Source organism: Falco rusticolus, chromosome 10 (assembly GCF_015220075.1).
Source record: "Falco rusticolus isolate bFalRus1 chromosome 10, bFalRus1.pri, whole genome shotgun sequence".
NCBI lineage: Eukaryota > Metazoa > Chordata > Aves > Falconiformes > Falconidae > Falco > Falco rusticolus.
This window is the reverse complement of record NC_051196.1, coordinates 15,598,247-15,612,622: the sequence shown is the minus strand read 5'-3', so window position 1 is coordinate 15,612,622 and position 14,376 is coordinate 15,598,247. Positions and strand designations below refer to the sequence as shown.

Sequence of the window (14,376 nt, the reverse complement as noted above, 5' to 3'; positions counted from 1 at the left end):
TTCCCAGCTCTGCTAGTTTAAGAAATTGGTTTGTGTCTCCCTGAACATCAGTGGACAAAAGCTATAGACAGGTATGGTACTGCCAACAATAAAGTCGCCTGGTTTTGAAATAGTTCTGTGTATTGTCTTACTTTTCTGACATAACCTGGAGAGACTCGTACACTGATGCTGCTCTTCTTCCATTGAGTAAACTGCTGCTTAGTTTTGGTATCCTGGCAGACAGACTTTCTGAGACATGATCTGCCAGTCATTTAGTATCCTCTACCATGAGCCTAAATCAAATACACTTTTGAAAGGGCTCAAGTTTAGAAAAAAAAAAAAAAAAAGAACTTTAGGAAATCTCTATTGATTCTGTAAATTAAAAATGTAAAATGGAATGGATCAAGGTCCGATACAGGACTGACCCAAGGAATCAGTCTTTAAGCAGGAACATTCTCCAGTTCAACACTGAGGAAGAAAAGAAAGCAAGAGGAAGGATTAATTTGCAGTTGACCTGTAATAGCAAAGTCATTCACTTTCGAAATAGGATTAAACTTGTTCCATCAGCCATGACATGTGAAAAGATCATGGGTATAAATTCTATTTGCTGTAATGAATTGAAAGTGTCTGAGTTTGCAAGCAGCACTCATCGTTGATGGACAGCTAGATTTGTGCAGTGTTTTAACACTAAAATTAGCTTCAACAGAATAAAAAGTACAGAAAAGGTGGCAGCAGTGACAGATTTTAAAGCATGAAATACTGACTTTATTGTTAGAGGGAAGCTGAATAAAGCTAGAAATAAATAGTGGTTATAACCCTATTATGTAGACAACTTGCTGCATTCTTGAGTGAGGGTGAACGTAAAACTGGAAAAAGGCATTTGTTTAGGTTTCTCAGCCGTATTTCAACAAGAACAAATACTGTTACCTAAATGAGGAAAAATAGAACTTTTCTGTGATGTTGCTCGTAAGATGTGAGAAAATGGAACTGTACTGAAGGATACTTCATTCAAATTTATTTTGACGTACATCAGTATGACTCCACTGCAGTCCATGAAATCATATTGGTGTATGTATTTTTGTAAATGGAGATAAAAGCTACACTCTGTGGTTACTTAATAACCTTAACTCGGTCTTGTGTCAGGATCATGAGACACTGGTACTTTGATGCTTGCAGATCTAAGTGCAGTTTCAGAACATGTTTTCCCCAAATTTTTGTGGTAGGTGTACACAATTTTATGTATATTTTAAATGTGCCGGTTGCAGAGAAAAAAATATCAATGGGTGAAAATGGCTAATATTTGTGAATAATATGAGATTCATTTCCATTGACAAGGTAGCCAGCTGAAAACTGTCCAGGGTTAAAAAAAATAATAATAATAAATTAAAAATAGCTTGAGCTAAATAAAGGGATGAAAATATAATAGCTTCTTAAATTACCGCAAGGTTAACATATAATTAATTTGCTAATTTTAATTGCAACCCTAAAAAAATGTGCTGAAAAATGCTCAAAGGGGAGAAGCAGCCAGGTGCTAGCTGTGATTAGCCAAGTTACTAGCAATTATGAGGTCTCTGTTAACCACGTTACAGAAATTTTAAGAAGTCCTTTATAAAATCAGGACATTTATTGAAACTCAGCGGGGTTTGCATCTTGCTGTACCTTTCCATTGCTACAGACTTGCTGTCACTTGCCTCACTCTTTTCCAGCTAAATGTTTTATTGCAGCTGAAACATGGACTGCTTTTTCTGTTTGTCACACGCTGTTATACATGTACTAGGTATTTATTTTGGTCATATAAACAGAAGAGATTAAATATTGGTTGCAAAGTTCTCTGAGCACCTTAGGTGCCAGATAGCTGACAGTATCACGGCTGAACACTGGAAACAGCAATCCTGAAGAAAATGCTTTTCCTTCCGAAGGTGTCCTGGGACATGCAGTTTGTATAGCAGAAATGTAGCTGCTTTTCAGTGGAGAACCTGCTCTGCAATGCTTCATATGCACCGACAAATGTAACTTCCGAGTTAAAAAAAAAAGGGGGGAGGGCCCAAAAAAATCTGCATGTTTGCTTTGCATTTTAAGCTAATCATGGTGTATACAAATGTTTTGTATGTATCAAATTCCATGATGTATTATTGTATTATTGTTCTTTTTTATTGTTATGTGAGTCATGTTTTAACTGTCTGTTGTTGGGAACCGTAATAACCTTGATCTATCTATTAAAGGAAGACTTTTTTTAAAAAAAATATTAAAAAAAATAAAATAAAAAAAAAAGAAAACAAACCAAAAAACCACACACAACAAAATGAAAAAAACCAACAACATTAAAAAAAGCAAACAACAAACCAAACCTAAAGCATTGGTGTCAAAGGAAATTAATTTCCTGGCTGGCTTGTGTTTTTCTCTGAGGCAGATATTGATGAGTGTGCAGAGGGGATCATTGAGTGTCACAACCATTCACGCTGTGTTAACCTCCCAGGGTGGTACCACTGTGAGTGCAGAAGCGGTTTCCATGACAATGGAAGCTATTCTCTTTCCGGGGAGTCCTGTGTTGGTAAGCAATGATCAGCATAGCACTTTTTTTTTCCTCCTTCTGCATGGTGTTACAAAGTGACTATTGAGACAATGTCCTGAGCAGTTGTTGTGTTTAATACTAAAATGAGAATGCAAGCGAGCGTGGCTGTGTTTGTCAGCATCCCCGGCCACGCAGTGTGGGTGCTGGTTCAAGGCGAGTCACATTTTTGAACGGTTATTACAGGAGGGAGGCGGTTGGAAATCCAACTTACTGGGCTTTGCCATTTATCATAATAAATTGCTGTAAAACTTGAAGTGAAAGTAGGCTTTCTGGGGAGCGTAATAGGTCATAAAAGGGGAAGAGTTGGTTTTCCATTTTCAAATTTCAGCAGAGCAATAAGAGAACACATGTGGGGTATGTCTCAGCTGCTTTGCTTTGTTTGTTTTCCATTGTTTGGCATCTTCATCCTTTTATTTTGAGTTATGTGAATAGCATTACGCTCTTTATGCACCGTATATGCAGAATAAGACCCTAAGAGCATGAACAGAGAGGAATTTCTAAAGGAATGCAGAGGAGTTAGTTGTTTCTATGGGAGGATAGAGGATGAGGCTCCTTGAGGATTTGGTGCTCATTCTTGCAGCCTGGGTGCCTTTCACTGGCTCTAAGAGTTTGTGTGCCACTGCTGCAAGTAGGCAATAATAAAATCATAGTGAAGATCCTAATTGTGGCTTAACTCTGCCTTAAAATTTCTCCATCTTTTTACTTATTTTCAGAAGCCTTATACGTAATTTCTATATGATATTTTTTCAGATGACTTTAAAACTATTTAGAAAGGTTCCCATTTTAACTTCTATAGAGACCGACAACTTTGCATAGTTCTGTGTTCTTCAGAATTTCAGTTACTCCATCTAGATCTACTCAGCTCTATGAGTTTTCTATGAAAGGTTTTCTGCTTCTTCTATGATTTTTTTTTTTAACACTGTGAGTTTTCATTTAGTATATCCATAAGTGCAAAGGGCTCTTTCTAAGATTTAAAGTAAAAATGTATATATTTTATTGCAGGTTTTTATTACAAATTTACTTGTAACAAACATTTCCACCTTATATGAATTTTGGCTATTAGAAGTCCTTGGGATAAGATAGCATTGTGTTTCGAAAACACAGAGGAACAATAATTATTTTCAAAAGCAATATTTTGTAGATTGTCCAGCTATATTAGTGCTGTGGTGTAACCCCAGCCGGCAGCTCAGCCCCACACAGCTGCTCGCTCGCTCTTCCCTGGTGGGATGGGGGAGAGAACCAGAAGAGTAAAAATGAGAAAACTCATGGGCTGAGAGAAAGGCAGTTTAACGGGTAAAGCAAAAGCCACACACAGGGAAGCGAAGCAAAGCGAGGAAGCCCTTTGCCATTTCACAGGGGCAGGCAGGTGCCCAGCCACCCCCAGGACAGCAGGGCTCCGCCACGCATAGCGGTGACTTGGGAGGACAAACGCCGTCACTCCCAACGTCCCCCCCGTCCTTCTTCTCCCCCAGCTTTCCATGCCGAGCGTGACGCCGCATGGGATGGGATGTCCCTTTGGTCCGTGGGGCTCGGCTGTCCCGGCTGTGTCCCCTGCCAGCCCCTGGTGCCCCCCAGCCTGCTGGCTGGCAGGTGAGGAGCAGGAAAGGCCTTGAATTGACAGACCAGAGGCTGTGGGGCCCCTCAGTGGGACCTGGGCAGACTGGAGAGCTGGGTGGAGAGGGACCTGGTGAGGCTCAGCAGGTCCCACACCTGGGGAGGGAGAACCCCCTGTACCAGCACAGGCCGGGGCTGACCTGCTGGAGGGCAGCTCTGCAGAGGAGGCCCTGGGACTGCTGGTGGGCAGCAGGTTGCCCCCGAGCCAGCAGCGTGCCCGTGTGGCCAAGGTGGCCACTGGGCTCCTGGGGTGCATGAGGAGGAGCGTGGCCAGCAGGTGCAGGGAGGTGATTCCCCCAGCTCTGCTCTGCCCTGGTGAGGCCGCACCTGGAGCGCTGTGCCCAGTGCTGGGCTCCCCAGTTCCAGGGACAGGGAACTGCTGGGGAGGGGCCAGCGGAAGCTACGAAGGTGATGAGGGGCTGGAGCATCTCCCTCGTGAGGAAAGGCTGGGAGAGCTGGGGCTGGGAAGAGAAGACTGAGGTGGGGAATCTTACAGTGTCTACAAATATCTTAAGGGCGAGTGCCAGCAGGACGGGGCCAGGCTCTTTTCAGTGGTGTCCAGCGACAGGACAAGGGGCAACAGGCATGAACTGCACCACAATAAGTTCCATCTGAACATCAGGAAAAACACCTTTGTCTTGAGGGTGGCAGAGCGCTGGGATAGGCTGCCAGAGAGGCTGTGCAGTCTCCTTCTCTGGAGACATGCAAAACCCACCTGGGTGTGATCCTGTGTAGCCTGCTCTAGCAGGGGGTCAGACCAGATGGTCTCCAGAGGCCCCTTCCACCCCTGACCATGCTGTGACTGTGTAAGCAGTGCTCAGCAGTAACTAAAACATCCCTCAATTTTCAACGCTATTTCCAGCACAAATCCAAAGCATAGCTCTATACTAGCTACTCTGAAGAAAATTAACTCTACTCCAGCCAAAACCAGCACACTTAGCATTTTACACATTGTCCTAAGCTGACAGCTCAATAAAATCACAGCAGTGAACTTCATTGTGGTAACTGTGTAAAAGAAATGGCAGGTTTTAAAGCATTTTGGGACTTAATAGGTAAAACACCACATGACAGTCTCATATTTCTAAACAAATTATCAAATGTTAAGAATTCTTTTCTGGTTTACATTTAGATCTCTTTTTTTTTTTTTTACATGTAAATTCTGTAAAAGTAGTGATGGGTAGAGCAATGTTGAAAATACTTGCTTTAGGAGAAGTCGAAGCACCATGACATACCCTTCAAAAAGCCCTGAGGCAACTGGGGATAAGGGTCATTCCTAGCATTCCTGACACCTGCCTGTACTGCTTGTGTGGGGAACCCCATCCCTTGCCAGGCTGACCTTACAGAGCTGGTTTGGGACAAAGAAGTTCTAAGGCTCAGGCTGGTCTCAGGGAAAAAGAGGTGCATAGACAAGGCTGTGGTTTTGAATGGCTCATAGGTAGGCTCAGCTTCTGAAAAAGTCATTATTGCTTGCATTGCATCACGGCTAAAGGGAAGAGCACTTGGCTACCCTGCAGCAAAAAAAGAGCCTAAAATGTTCTGGATTCTGTGGGGATTGGAGGGATGAGTTTTCCTGAAAACAAACTGCCCTTGCTTTGACCTGCACAGCGTGCTGAAAGTTTGTAAGGTGAGGTGCTCATCTTGCCATATGCAAGTTGTAAACAGAATGTGAAATTAGCAGGGTTATTTTAACGAAATAGCTCTTCTGAACCATCTGCTGCAGGGTACCAGTGAGGAAGAGAATAAACCAGTTTATTTTATTTCATTATACTGGTTAACCAATTAAAAATTAATTGAAAGACTCTGCTAACCCACAATGACAAAGGAATTTCGAAGTGTGATATTGAAGTGCAACTAAGAATTGGTTAAAATGACATAGATAACACTACGCATTCTGCCTAGACCTTGGTTTCTTGAACACTGGCTTCCACCACATTACAGAGCTCGTTTGCATGGTGGAGTCTTTAGAGTCAAGGCCAGTGTCATTCAGTCTGCTCCAGATGGAAGAGGTTTCATCTGCATAGCAACAGCGTTTTGTCCTGGTGTATTTTCCAGACTGTATACTGAAATCCTAGCATGTACCTGAGGTGGATTTGGACCATTGCCCTTCAGTGTGTTTTGGAACGTTTCTCCTTCCTCTTGAAGGGCAAAACCCAGAGAACAATAAATAGGCTAAGAGCATAACTACAAACAAATAATAAAAAAAGATCAAACCCTCCTTCACAAAAAAATAGTAGTAATAACATATGAAAATCATAAGGCAGTGGGAGGGAGTACTCTGCTCTGACAGATTGCCCAGAGCCCAGGCAGCCAGTTGCTTTTGCTGGATGCATTTATGTATCTCTGGGTTAACCCCCTTTCCCATTTTTATGTAGGTGGTCTTGTAGCTGAGTCATTGCTTGCGGTGTCTCTGCAGTGCTTGCAGAACATTTTAAAAAAATAACATCTATTTGGGAAGTGTTGTGATACTTTAGTGCTTCTAAAAGCTATATCCTCATTGACTAGCAGAAAACAGTGGAGTTTGGCCCCTGGCAAGGGACAGAGGTGTAACGGATGTGGCAGGGAAGGTCACAGTGTTGCTCCAGAGCTTGGGCAGTAAGGATGTATGACTTCGCCAGGCCACTTCAAGCTTGGGAAGATTCTTTTATTACTCAAAATACCAACCGAAGGCAGCTTTGAAAAGGGAATATATTTCCATGGCTATGTGTTTATAAAAGATGGCAGCTTCATAAGGTGATAGTGAGCAGGCTCAAATTAAGAGAATGTAATTTAATTTTCAGCGGTAGCATTTTTATGAGGCGCTGGCCTTTCACAATATGTTATTAAGAATACTGCTTGCAGACAAAAGGCAATTGCTGCACTAAGTTGTTAGCAAAGTTTGCTTGGCAATTAAAACATAGGCTATAGCTGCTGGGTTGTGTATTTTTTTTTTCTTTTTTTAATATGAACATTGCTACGCTTTAAGGTTAACAAACAAAAGTACTTTATAGAGAACTATGAGCTGTCATATGATGTTCATCCCAGTATTAACTACTATCTACTGGTACCATATTGAAGTAACTGACATACGTTGTTTTTTCCCTGCGCTAAGTACCTGTTGCCAAATACTGCTATCTCATAAGGTAATCATTGAATAAACCCTCACCATTGAATTTTCAGTGATAACCTTTAAGATTATCAGAACCAAAAGCTGGCAAAGAAATGCTGTGTTCTGGGGAGTTCATAATGTCCCACAAAGCTCACTCCCATCTACAGCAGCAAAATAAAAGCAAATTAAATTGGTTTTTACACTCCATCTCTCTTTAAGCAAGATGCTTCCAGTCTGTAAAGAGCTGTTCAGACCCTGGCGTGCAAAATTCCTGATCCCATCTTTTTCATGATGTTTTCTGGTTTTGAGTTTCTGTGTTGTGACGTGCAAGCACAGAAGGAAAAACAACCAAGGCAGCAGTCCCTGTCAGTCGTTGGTTATTTTTTTCTTTTCTTTAAGAATCAGTGCAACTTTTGTAGGGAAGCTTAACATGGATCCTCCTCCCACCAAAAACCCACAGGATTCACCATGTATTTCACCCTGAAAGGTTGCGTAGCTAGACCTCATGGCAGGGCTAGAGTAGCTGCTGGGGGGAAATGAAAGCTGGAAAAAGGCAGGACTCAGCAGCTTGTGGAAAAAAAACCCTCCACATATGTTAGTCTCCCACAAAAGTTGGGTGAAGCAGAGCTGGAGAGTGAGATCTGAATGGGATTAAACCCGGTTCCTGAAGCTTTCATAGATTCCATAGTGTGCTGCAGTGTTGTCCTGTTACCTAGATTAGAAAGAAAAAGGAGGTTTGTTCTTTGTTTATTTTGCCCCCTTCCTGTGTCAAACAAAACGCTAGAGCCATCCTGTGAAAATCTTCCTATATGCCTGAGAATTGTTTTTCTATCTCTAGTTAGAGAAGTGGTGCATAGACAGAAAGGTTTGCGTGTGGTACAGTGTCCCAGACCAACACTAGAACCTGCTGGTTTACGACTTTCTTCTGTTCTGCTCATAGAATTTTTTAGACTCTGATATTATGAGCATTGTGTCTGTGGATTTTATCCTGCAAAATAAAAATAATGTTGCTTACTTTCCTTTTAGTAAATTCTGATTCTTGTATTCTAAGAGAAAGTTGCATTCCATGTCTTCAAGGTAACTGTATGTAGTCATTTCTGTATTTTCCAGAAAGCATTAGTAAATCCTATATTCAGTCTCTAATTTACTGTGCGATGTTCTTTAATAGACCATTATGTCTCTATAGAATAAAAGTACTTTCATAAAATATTTTCTAACTAAAAATGAATCTGTTTAGTGATTTAGTTTTTTCAAAGATGAGTCCAAATAACTTTGATTTAGAAAGAAGGCAAATACATTAAGTGACAAGTTGCCTGTGAAATATGATATGTCAAAACAGTGTTTAGTTAACTTGTACATACATTGGTTTGGTGGCTCAGCGTACATTTTTCACGTTAACATTTTACTGTAATGGTTTAATGTACCGTAACAGTTAAAATTAGCACATTAGCAGGGTTCTTTCTTCTGCAACAGCTTATCATGATATTACAGAGCACCACACTGCATGACTTGCTTGCACACATTTATTAAGGTGCTATAGAAAAGTCGTACCATTAAAACCTGAATAGCCTTGAAAACTAAGAAATGAAGTAGCTAGGGATTGGTTTAAAATTTCAGTTAAACCAAGTTAATGAGCTGGTGTTGATATGTACAGTCATGCTTGTCTTCTACCCCATTCAAATACAGTGGCCATGGGACCTCTCATAATATCTGAAGCAAAATACTTCTCATTACAGCCAAAAAGGATGGAAAAGGAAATTGCATCTCAGGGGATTATCTTATTCCATTTTGATTCTGATTTCTTGTGTGCCCAAGTTACCAAGCTGTCTTTATGTACTTTGAGAGCGCATTGGGAAATGTGCACATCTTGGGTGGTTTGTTTTCCTTCTTTTCCCATCCACGAAATATGACTAGTTGCGTTGCGACTAAAATACATATGATCATGTACTTGTTGCCATACATTTGTTTAAGGAAGCACAGAGTGGGAGTGCTTGAAGAGTGAACATCTTCATGGGTTTTATGTAGTCCTGTGCAACGTTTGAGGTGCCATGTCTTGGCAGCAATCACTTTGCTGTCAGCTATATGTTGATAGAAAATAGCGAAAGGGTAGCATTACAAGCACACTTTGGTTATGGTCATTTACACTATATCCTCACTTTTCCTTGGAAAGGAACTGTGTGGAGGGGGTACGTAAAGCTCTGCCACTTTTACTTGGGTTAATTAGTAGGTTTTGCCACAGATTATCTCAATATAATGAATAAAATTGCAAAATCCTATTCCAGGTGCACGATAGAAATAACATCCCAAAAGTCAAGACAGACATCTTGTTCTTGTGCTATATGCAGGGAAGGACTTTGGAGCCTCCTTGCTATCTCACATATCTGCTTGTCCATTCAGAGTTGTTTGATTTGTAAATTAATATTTCATCTTCTTCCCATCTAGTGTTGTTATAATGGGAGATAAGGAGTTGGGTACAGTTTTGCCTTGCTTGTGATTAACTGTTCCAGTTGTGGCCCTGCATCTTCTGAGAGCAGCTGTGGGAAAGCAAATGAAACCTGAGAGGAGTGTGGGGAATTTGAGCTGAGCAAGGTTCTGAATAATATAAAAATAATCTATGTGCAAGAGTCTTGTCATGCAATTTTCATATTCATTAAGATATTGGTTTGTACATGTTCAGAATTTTAAACTAAGCTAATTTTTCATCACCTAAGTAGGCATGTTGACTCCAGTTGTTCAGAGAAATTTCACACTAAAGACGACTTTTTTCTTCCATGTTTTGCATAGCCATCTACATGATGATCTCATGTCAGTATGAGCAGGTCCATTTGATCTCATTAAACTGAAATACTTTCTTAAGCTAACTGGGAGCTAACAATATGGGAGCATTTCTCTGGGTTCTTTTCCTTCCCCACCCCCCCCAAGTCTGGTTTGAGGCTGAAAGAGTGAAAGGGACAAAAACATGTTACGTTTATAATTTCTTTACCTGAAGTTACTGGGAATGTTGACTGTTCTGACTTTCAGAAGTGCAATCAGTGACAAAGGAAAAACTGCCAAAGGGATGTTCTCAGAAAATTAGCTCTATTAAAAGTTCAGCTGGAAATGAATGCAGAGTCCAAGCATTTTATGTTTGATTAATAATGAAAACTTTTAAATAATAAATGCTATAAAATAATAAGAAACCATCATTTGCATAAAGAACAACAACAACAACAAAAAAAGTGCAAACAGCAGCAATTAGGAATTTGTGTTCATGGTATGTTACTCAGCTTTGCTTGATTGGTTTCTTTGTCAAGAAAGTCCCATTCACCAGTTTGCGCCGCCCTTAATGGGGGCATGCTTTTTGCGTGTGCTAAAGAGAGGAGAGTAGTAGCAGTAAGTAAATAGGATGTTCTTCCCTTTTGGATATGTGTAACAGATTAAGTTGGCTTTGTGCAATGTGAACAGGTCTGTACCACTGACAATATGAATAATGTTATTTTCTATAATTGCTAACATCTGGCTTTACATAAATCTGTTAAATTACATGGAAACAGAATTAGATTTCTGTGTCGTAAGTAAAGCAATTACATGGAACTCTGTAGGCAATATGGCTTTATATTCATCTGTGAAATCCTTTTAGTTTTGAACTGTGAAAGCTACCCTTCTAATCTGCACTGTGATCCTACTACATGAGATATATATATATATATATATATGCTATTTAAGGAGCCTTTAATATGGTGAGGGAGAGAATATTGATGAGGCTTGGTGAAATCACCAAAGACAAACAATGCTTCATTTATACCTTTGTCTTTAACATAAAATAGAAGTCAAATTCTATTGAAAGGGAAATGGGATATTTTTAAGAATATTTTTAGTCTTAACAGTAGGTGTTTAGGTATAATTCATTTAACCAGTCCACTCATTGCTCTGTTCATGTCAGTCTTTATGGGTTTTACCTCCCATAATAATTTGGCACTTGTTAACCACTGAACTACAAGTTAAATTTCTCTTAGTGCAGCACCTTTCACACTACTGGTAGTGAACCTTTCAAGTATTCTGTTGGTACTAAGCCACACACTGGAACGATAATGTTCTTCTTGGGCGATTAAGACTGTCAGGCCAGCAAAATACACCATTTTTAGGGAAGTCTGAGTGACAAGCAATCAAATTGTGCTATCAGGCCACTGGGAACATCTCTGGCAAGGGACTGGCCCACCGGTTACCCCAGGAGTGAAGCCCATGTGCAATGTAATTGCCTCCAGTTTCCCTGGTGGCTGTAAGCAGAAAGAGGAACAGGCAATTTCTGGTGGCCCAGGTCCCTGACTCGGTTGTGGAGGTTGATTTTGCGTTTGGTCAAATCCAAGGGTACTACCACATTTCCACATGTTCCTGGGCTGTTTATGAATTGAAATCAGGAATTTTACAAACCAGGTGAGAGGGAATTTAGTGGTGTGATTGTTACAGAGTTTCCTTCAGCAGATTGAGAGAATTGTTAGAGTCTTTTTAAGATCTGGCTTTCTGAGGAGATGACTGTCCAAACAGTAGGGCAAGTGGCCAGCACATCCTACCTAAATTAAACTTTAGGTAATTTTTCTTTGTGAATTCTATTGAATTTTTAAATTTGTTGTTATAGAGAGGAGTTGAAAGTACTCGGGTAATATTGAACAGTTATAAATCTCATGCTAGTAATATGGTCATTTTAAGTGGTGTGATGGTTCTTCCTTGTAATTTCTGAATTCATATGGTAGTATTCTGAAATTCTCATGACCAAAACTGTCACATACTTCTAAATGACTTTCTTCTTCAGCCACCCTCCCACCATTGGTAACAGTTTTCATTGTTCGTGTTGGAAGAAAAGAGACCTACCAGTTTACTGGTATTTTTTCTGGACAATCTGTCAATATATTGTTTAAGAACAGTTCAAAATTATTTTCTGAAAGAAATACCTGTTTTTAATAATGTGCTTAAAAATCTCATGGCTTTTGCTGCAAGAAAAAGAAGGCTGCATTAACTCCCTGGATAAATTCATATTACTTAATTATATTTTACTCTCCAAAACCAGTTTTAATGGGATACTGTAGTTCACTTCTCTCTAGTGTGTAATGATTTTCTTCTGTTATTTCTTTGTATCATTGCTAAATCATACTTTTCCTGCATAGCTTTCTTCTAAGACCTTTTTTTTCCATGTATAAAGTATCTCTGATTTTATTCTTTATTTCCTTCTTTTTTTTCCTTTTTTTTTCTTCTCAATTCACTCATACCTTCCAGCACTGGGGAAAGGGTGCAATTGACTGCTTTTAGTATGGGAACTGTTGATTGTGCTAGGAACTTATGAAGAATAGTGCACTTCTGTTGCGGTGTAAAGTCCAGAACAGAGTGTGGTCTAATTGACAGAAAGTCACTCTGATTACTCGCTACTTTCCAGTCACTGGGAAATCACAATACACCTTTTCTGATGGTTCAGCTGCATCACTGATACACAGTTCCACTAGGTATGTCAGACTCAGCATTTACAAATAAGCCTGCTGGAGATAGTTTTAAGAATTCTTGGTGGAATTGAAAGAAATGCTGAAATATAACCTAAAAAAAAATAAATCAATGTTTAATTTCTAGCAAGTAAATGTGGAAGATTTGAGAAAGAAGGCACCCCCTTCCATCAGCAAGGCAGATGAGTAGGAATTACTTAATACAGAAATAACATTTGCCCCATGAAAAAAATGTCCAAAGCATTATAAATCTGCTTTTTTTGCAGATATTGATGAGTGTGCCTTAAAGACCCACACCTGTTGGAACGATTCAGCCTGTGTGAACCTGGCAGGAGGGTTTGATTGCCTTTGTCCGTCCGGACCATCTTGCACTGGAGACTGTCCCCATGAAGGCGGCTTCAAGCGGAATGGGCAGGTGTGGACCCTGAAGGAGGACAGATGCTCTGTTTGTTCCTGCAAGGTGAGATCCAGCTGACCTGGGTTTCAGGAGTCCTTGAATCCTTTGGGCTTGTATCAGAAAACAAATATTGCAGTGCCACTGGTGTGGACAAAAATACTAACCTGAGCCCAAGGCACTGAGGCAAAAGGTAAGCTCTGCTGTGGGCACTGAAGCTGTGCTGGGGAAATTCTCTGGGGAAGTAATCTTTTCTTTTTATTTTACACAACCACAGCCACAGCTGAATAATAGCTAACCCTGCTGAGCTTCTACCACATCACCCTGTGGGCCAGAGCCACTCATGCCTTGATGGGGGTCTTGCATTACCCTTTAACATATGGTGCAGGCAATTAGCACGTTTACTGGAAATATTGAAAACTGATTTCTCTTTCACATGAATATGCAGCTCTGAGGGCATGTCCTGTTATCAGTCATCTTCTTGTCGGTGGTTTTCCCTTTACTTGGAATACATGTGAATTAACAGGGCGAGAAGGAAGGCCTGAGCATGAGTAAAAGGTTAAAGGACCTAGCAGCAGGCGCTTAATTTCTTCAAGTGAAGAAGGGTGAAGGCCAGCTTTCTCCTCCTCATCCCAGCTTGGCTGTGTTGGCAGCTCTCTCGCTTGAGCAGTGCAGCTCTCTTGGCACCTTTGGAGAAGCTAGGCATAGTATAAGTAGATCTGCCTTACACATTTAAATCCATCTTTTGTACCCTGCCACCCCCTACCCCCACCCCCCACCCCCCAAAGTTTTCTGTTCTTTTCTGAGTATGGCAGCCAAACTAAAAGAACATTTGACTCGGTTTTCTTCATTTTCACAAGTTAATAGAGGAATGCTGTCATTGAAATAAGAAGAATTTTAGAAATGCACCAGTCTGAGGAACGGTTGGTCTTTTATGACCCCTTTGACCTGATGCGTTCATAGCGCTGTTAAAGCCGTCCTTGGACACAGCAGAACGCTACTGGCCCTTGCATAAGTGTAAGTAAAATGAGACTCTGGCCACTGTAGAAAGCTGAACACAGAGCACGAGAACTGGCCTATCAATCCCCCTGTCTCAGTGCTTATGAGCCAGAGAAGCGTTAGAGGGTTTGAGGGGGACAAGGGAGAAGAGTTGTTTTGAAGTTGCAAGAAGCTTCAAGCCTTATCATTTCTGTATTGCAGTAGTATAGCAGAAGGAAAAATTAAGACTTCAGAGTGAATAGAACTGGCAAAGTATGCTCTTTGG

General features: G+C 40.6%; 1 protein-coding gene across 4 annotated transcripts in view; it reads left to right on the top strand.

Moving 5' to 3' along the window:
* NELL1 (neural EGFL like 1) overlaps positions 1-14,376 on the top strand; it is a 292,015-nt gene that overhangs the window by 268,073 nt on the left and 9,566 nt on the right. For 2 of the 4 annotated variants that reach the window (XM_037403130.1, XM_037403128.1), the window contains 2 exons: positions 2,390-2,530; positions 12,985-13,178. In XM_037403130.1, coding sequence (XP_037259027.1) covers positions 2,390-2,530; positions 12,985-13,178 — 335 coding nt within the window. The remainder of the gene's footprint in view (positions 1-2,389; positions 2,531-12,984; positions 13,179-14,376) is intronic. The other 2 variants (XM_037403127.1, XM_037403129.1) reach the window with 2 other exon arrangements.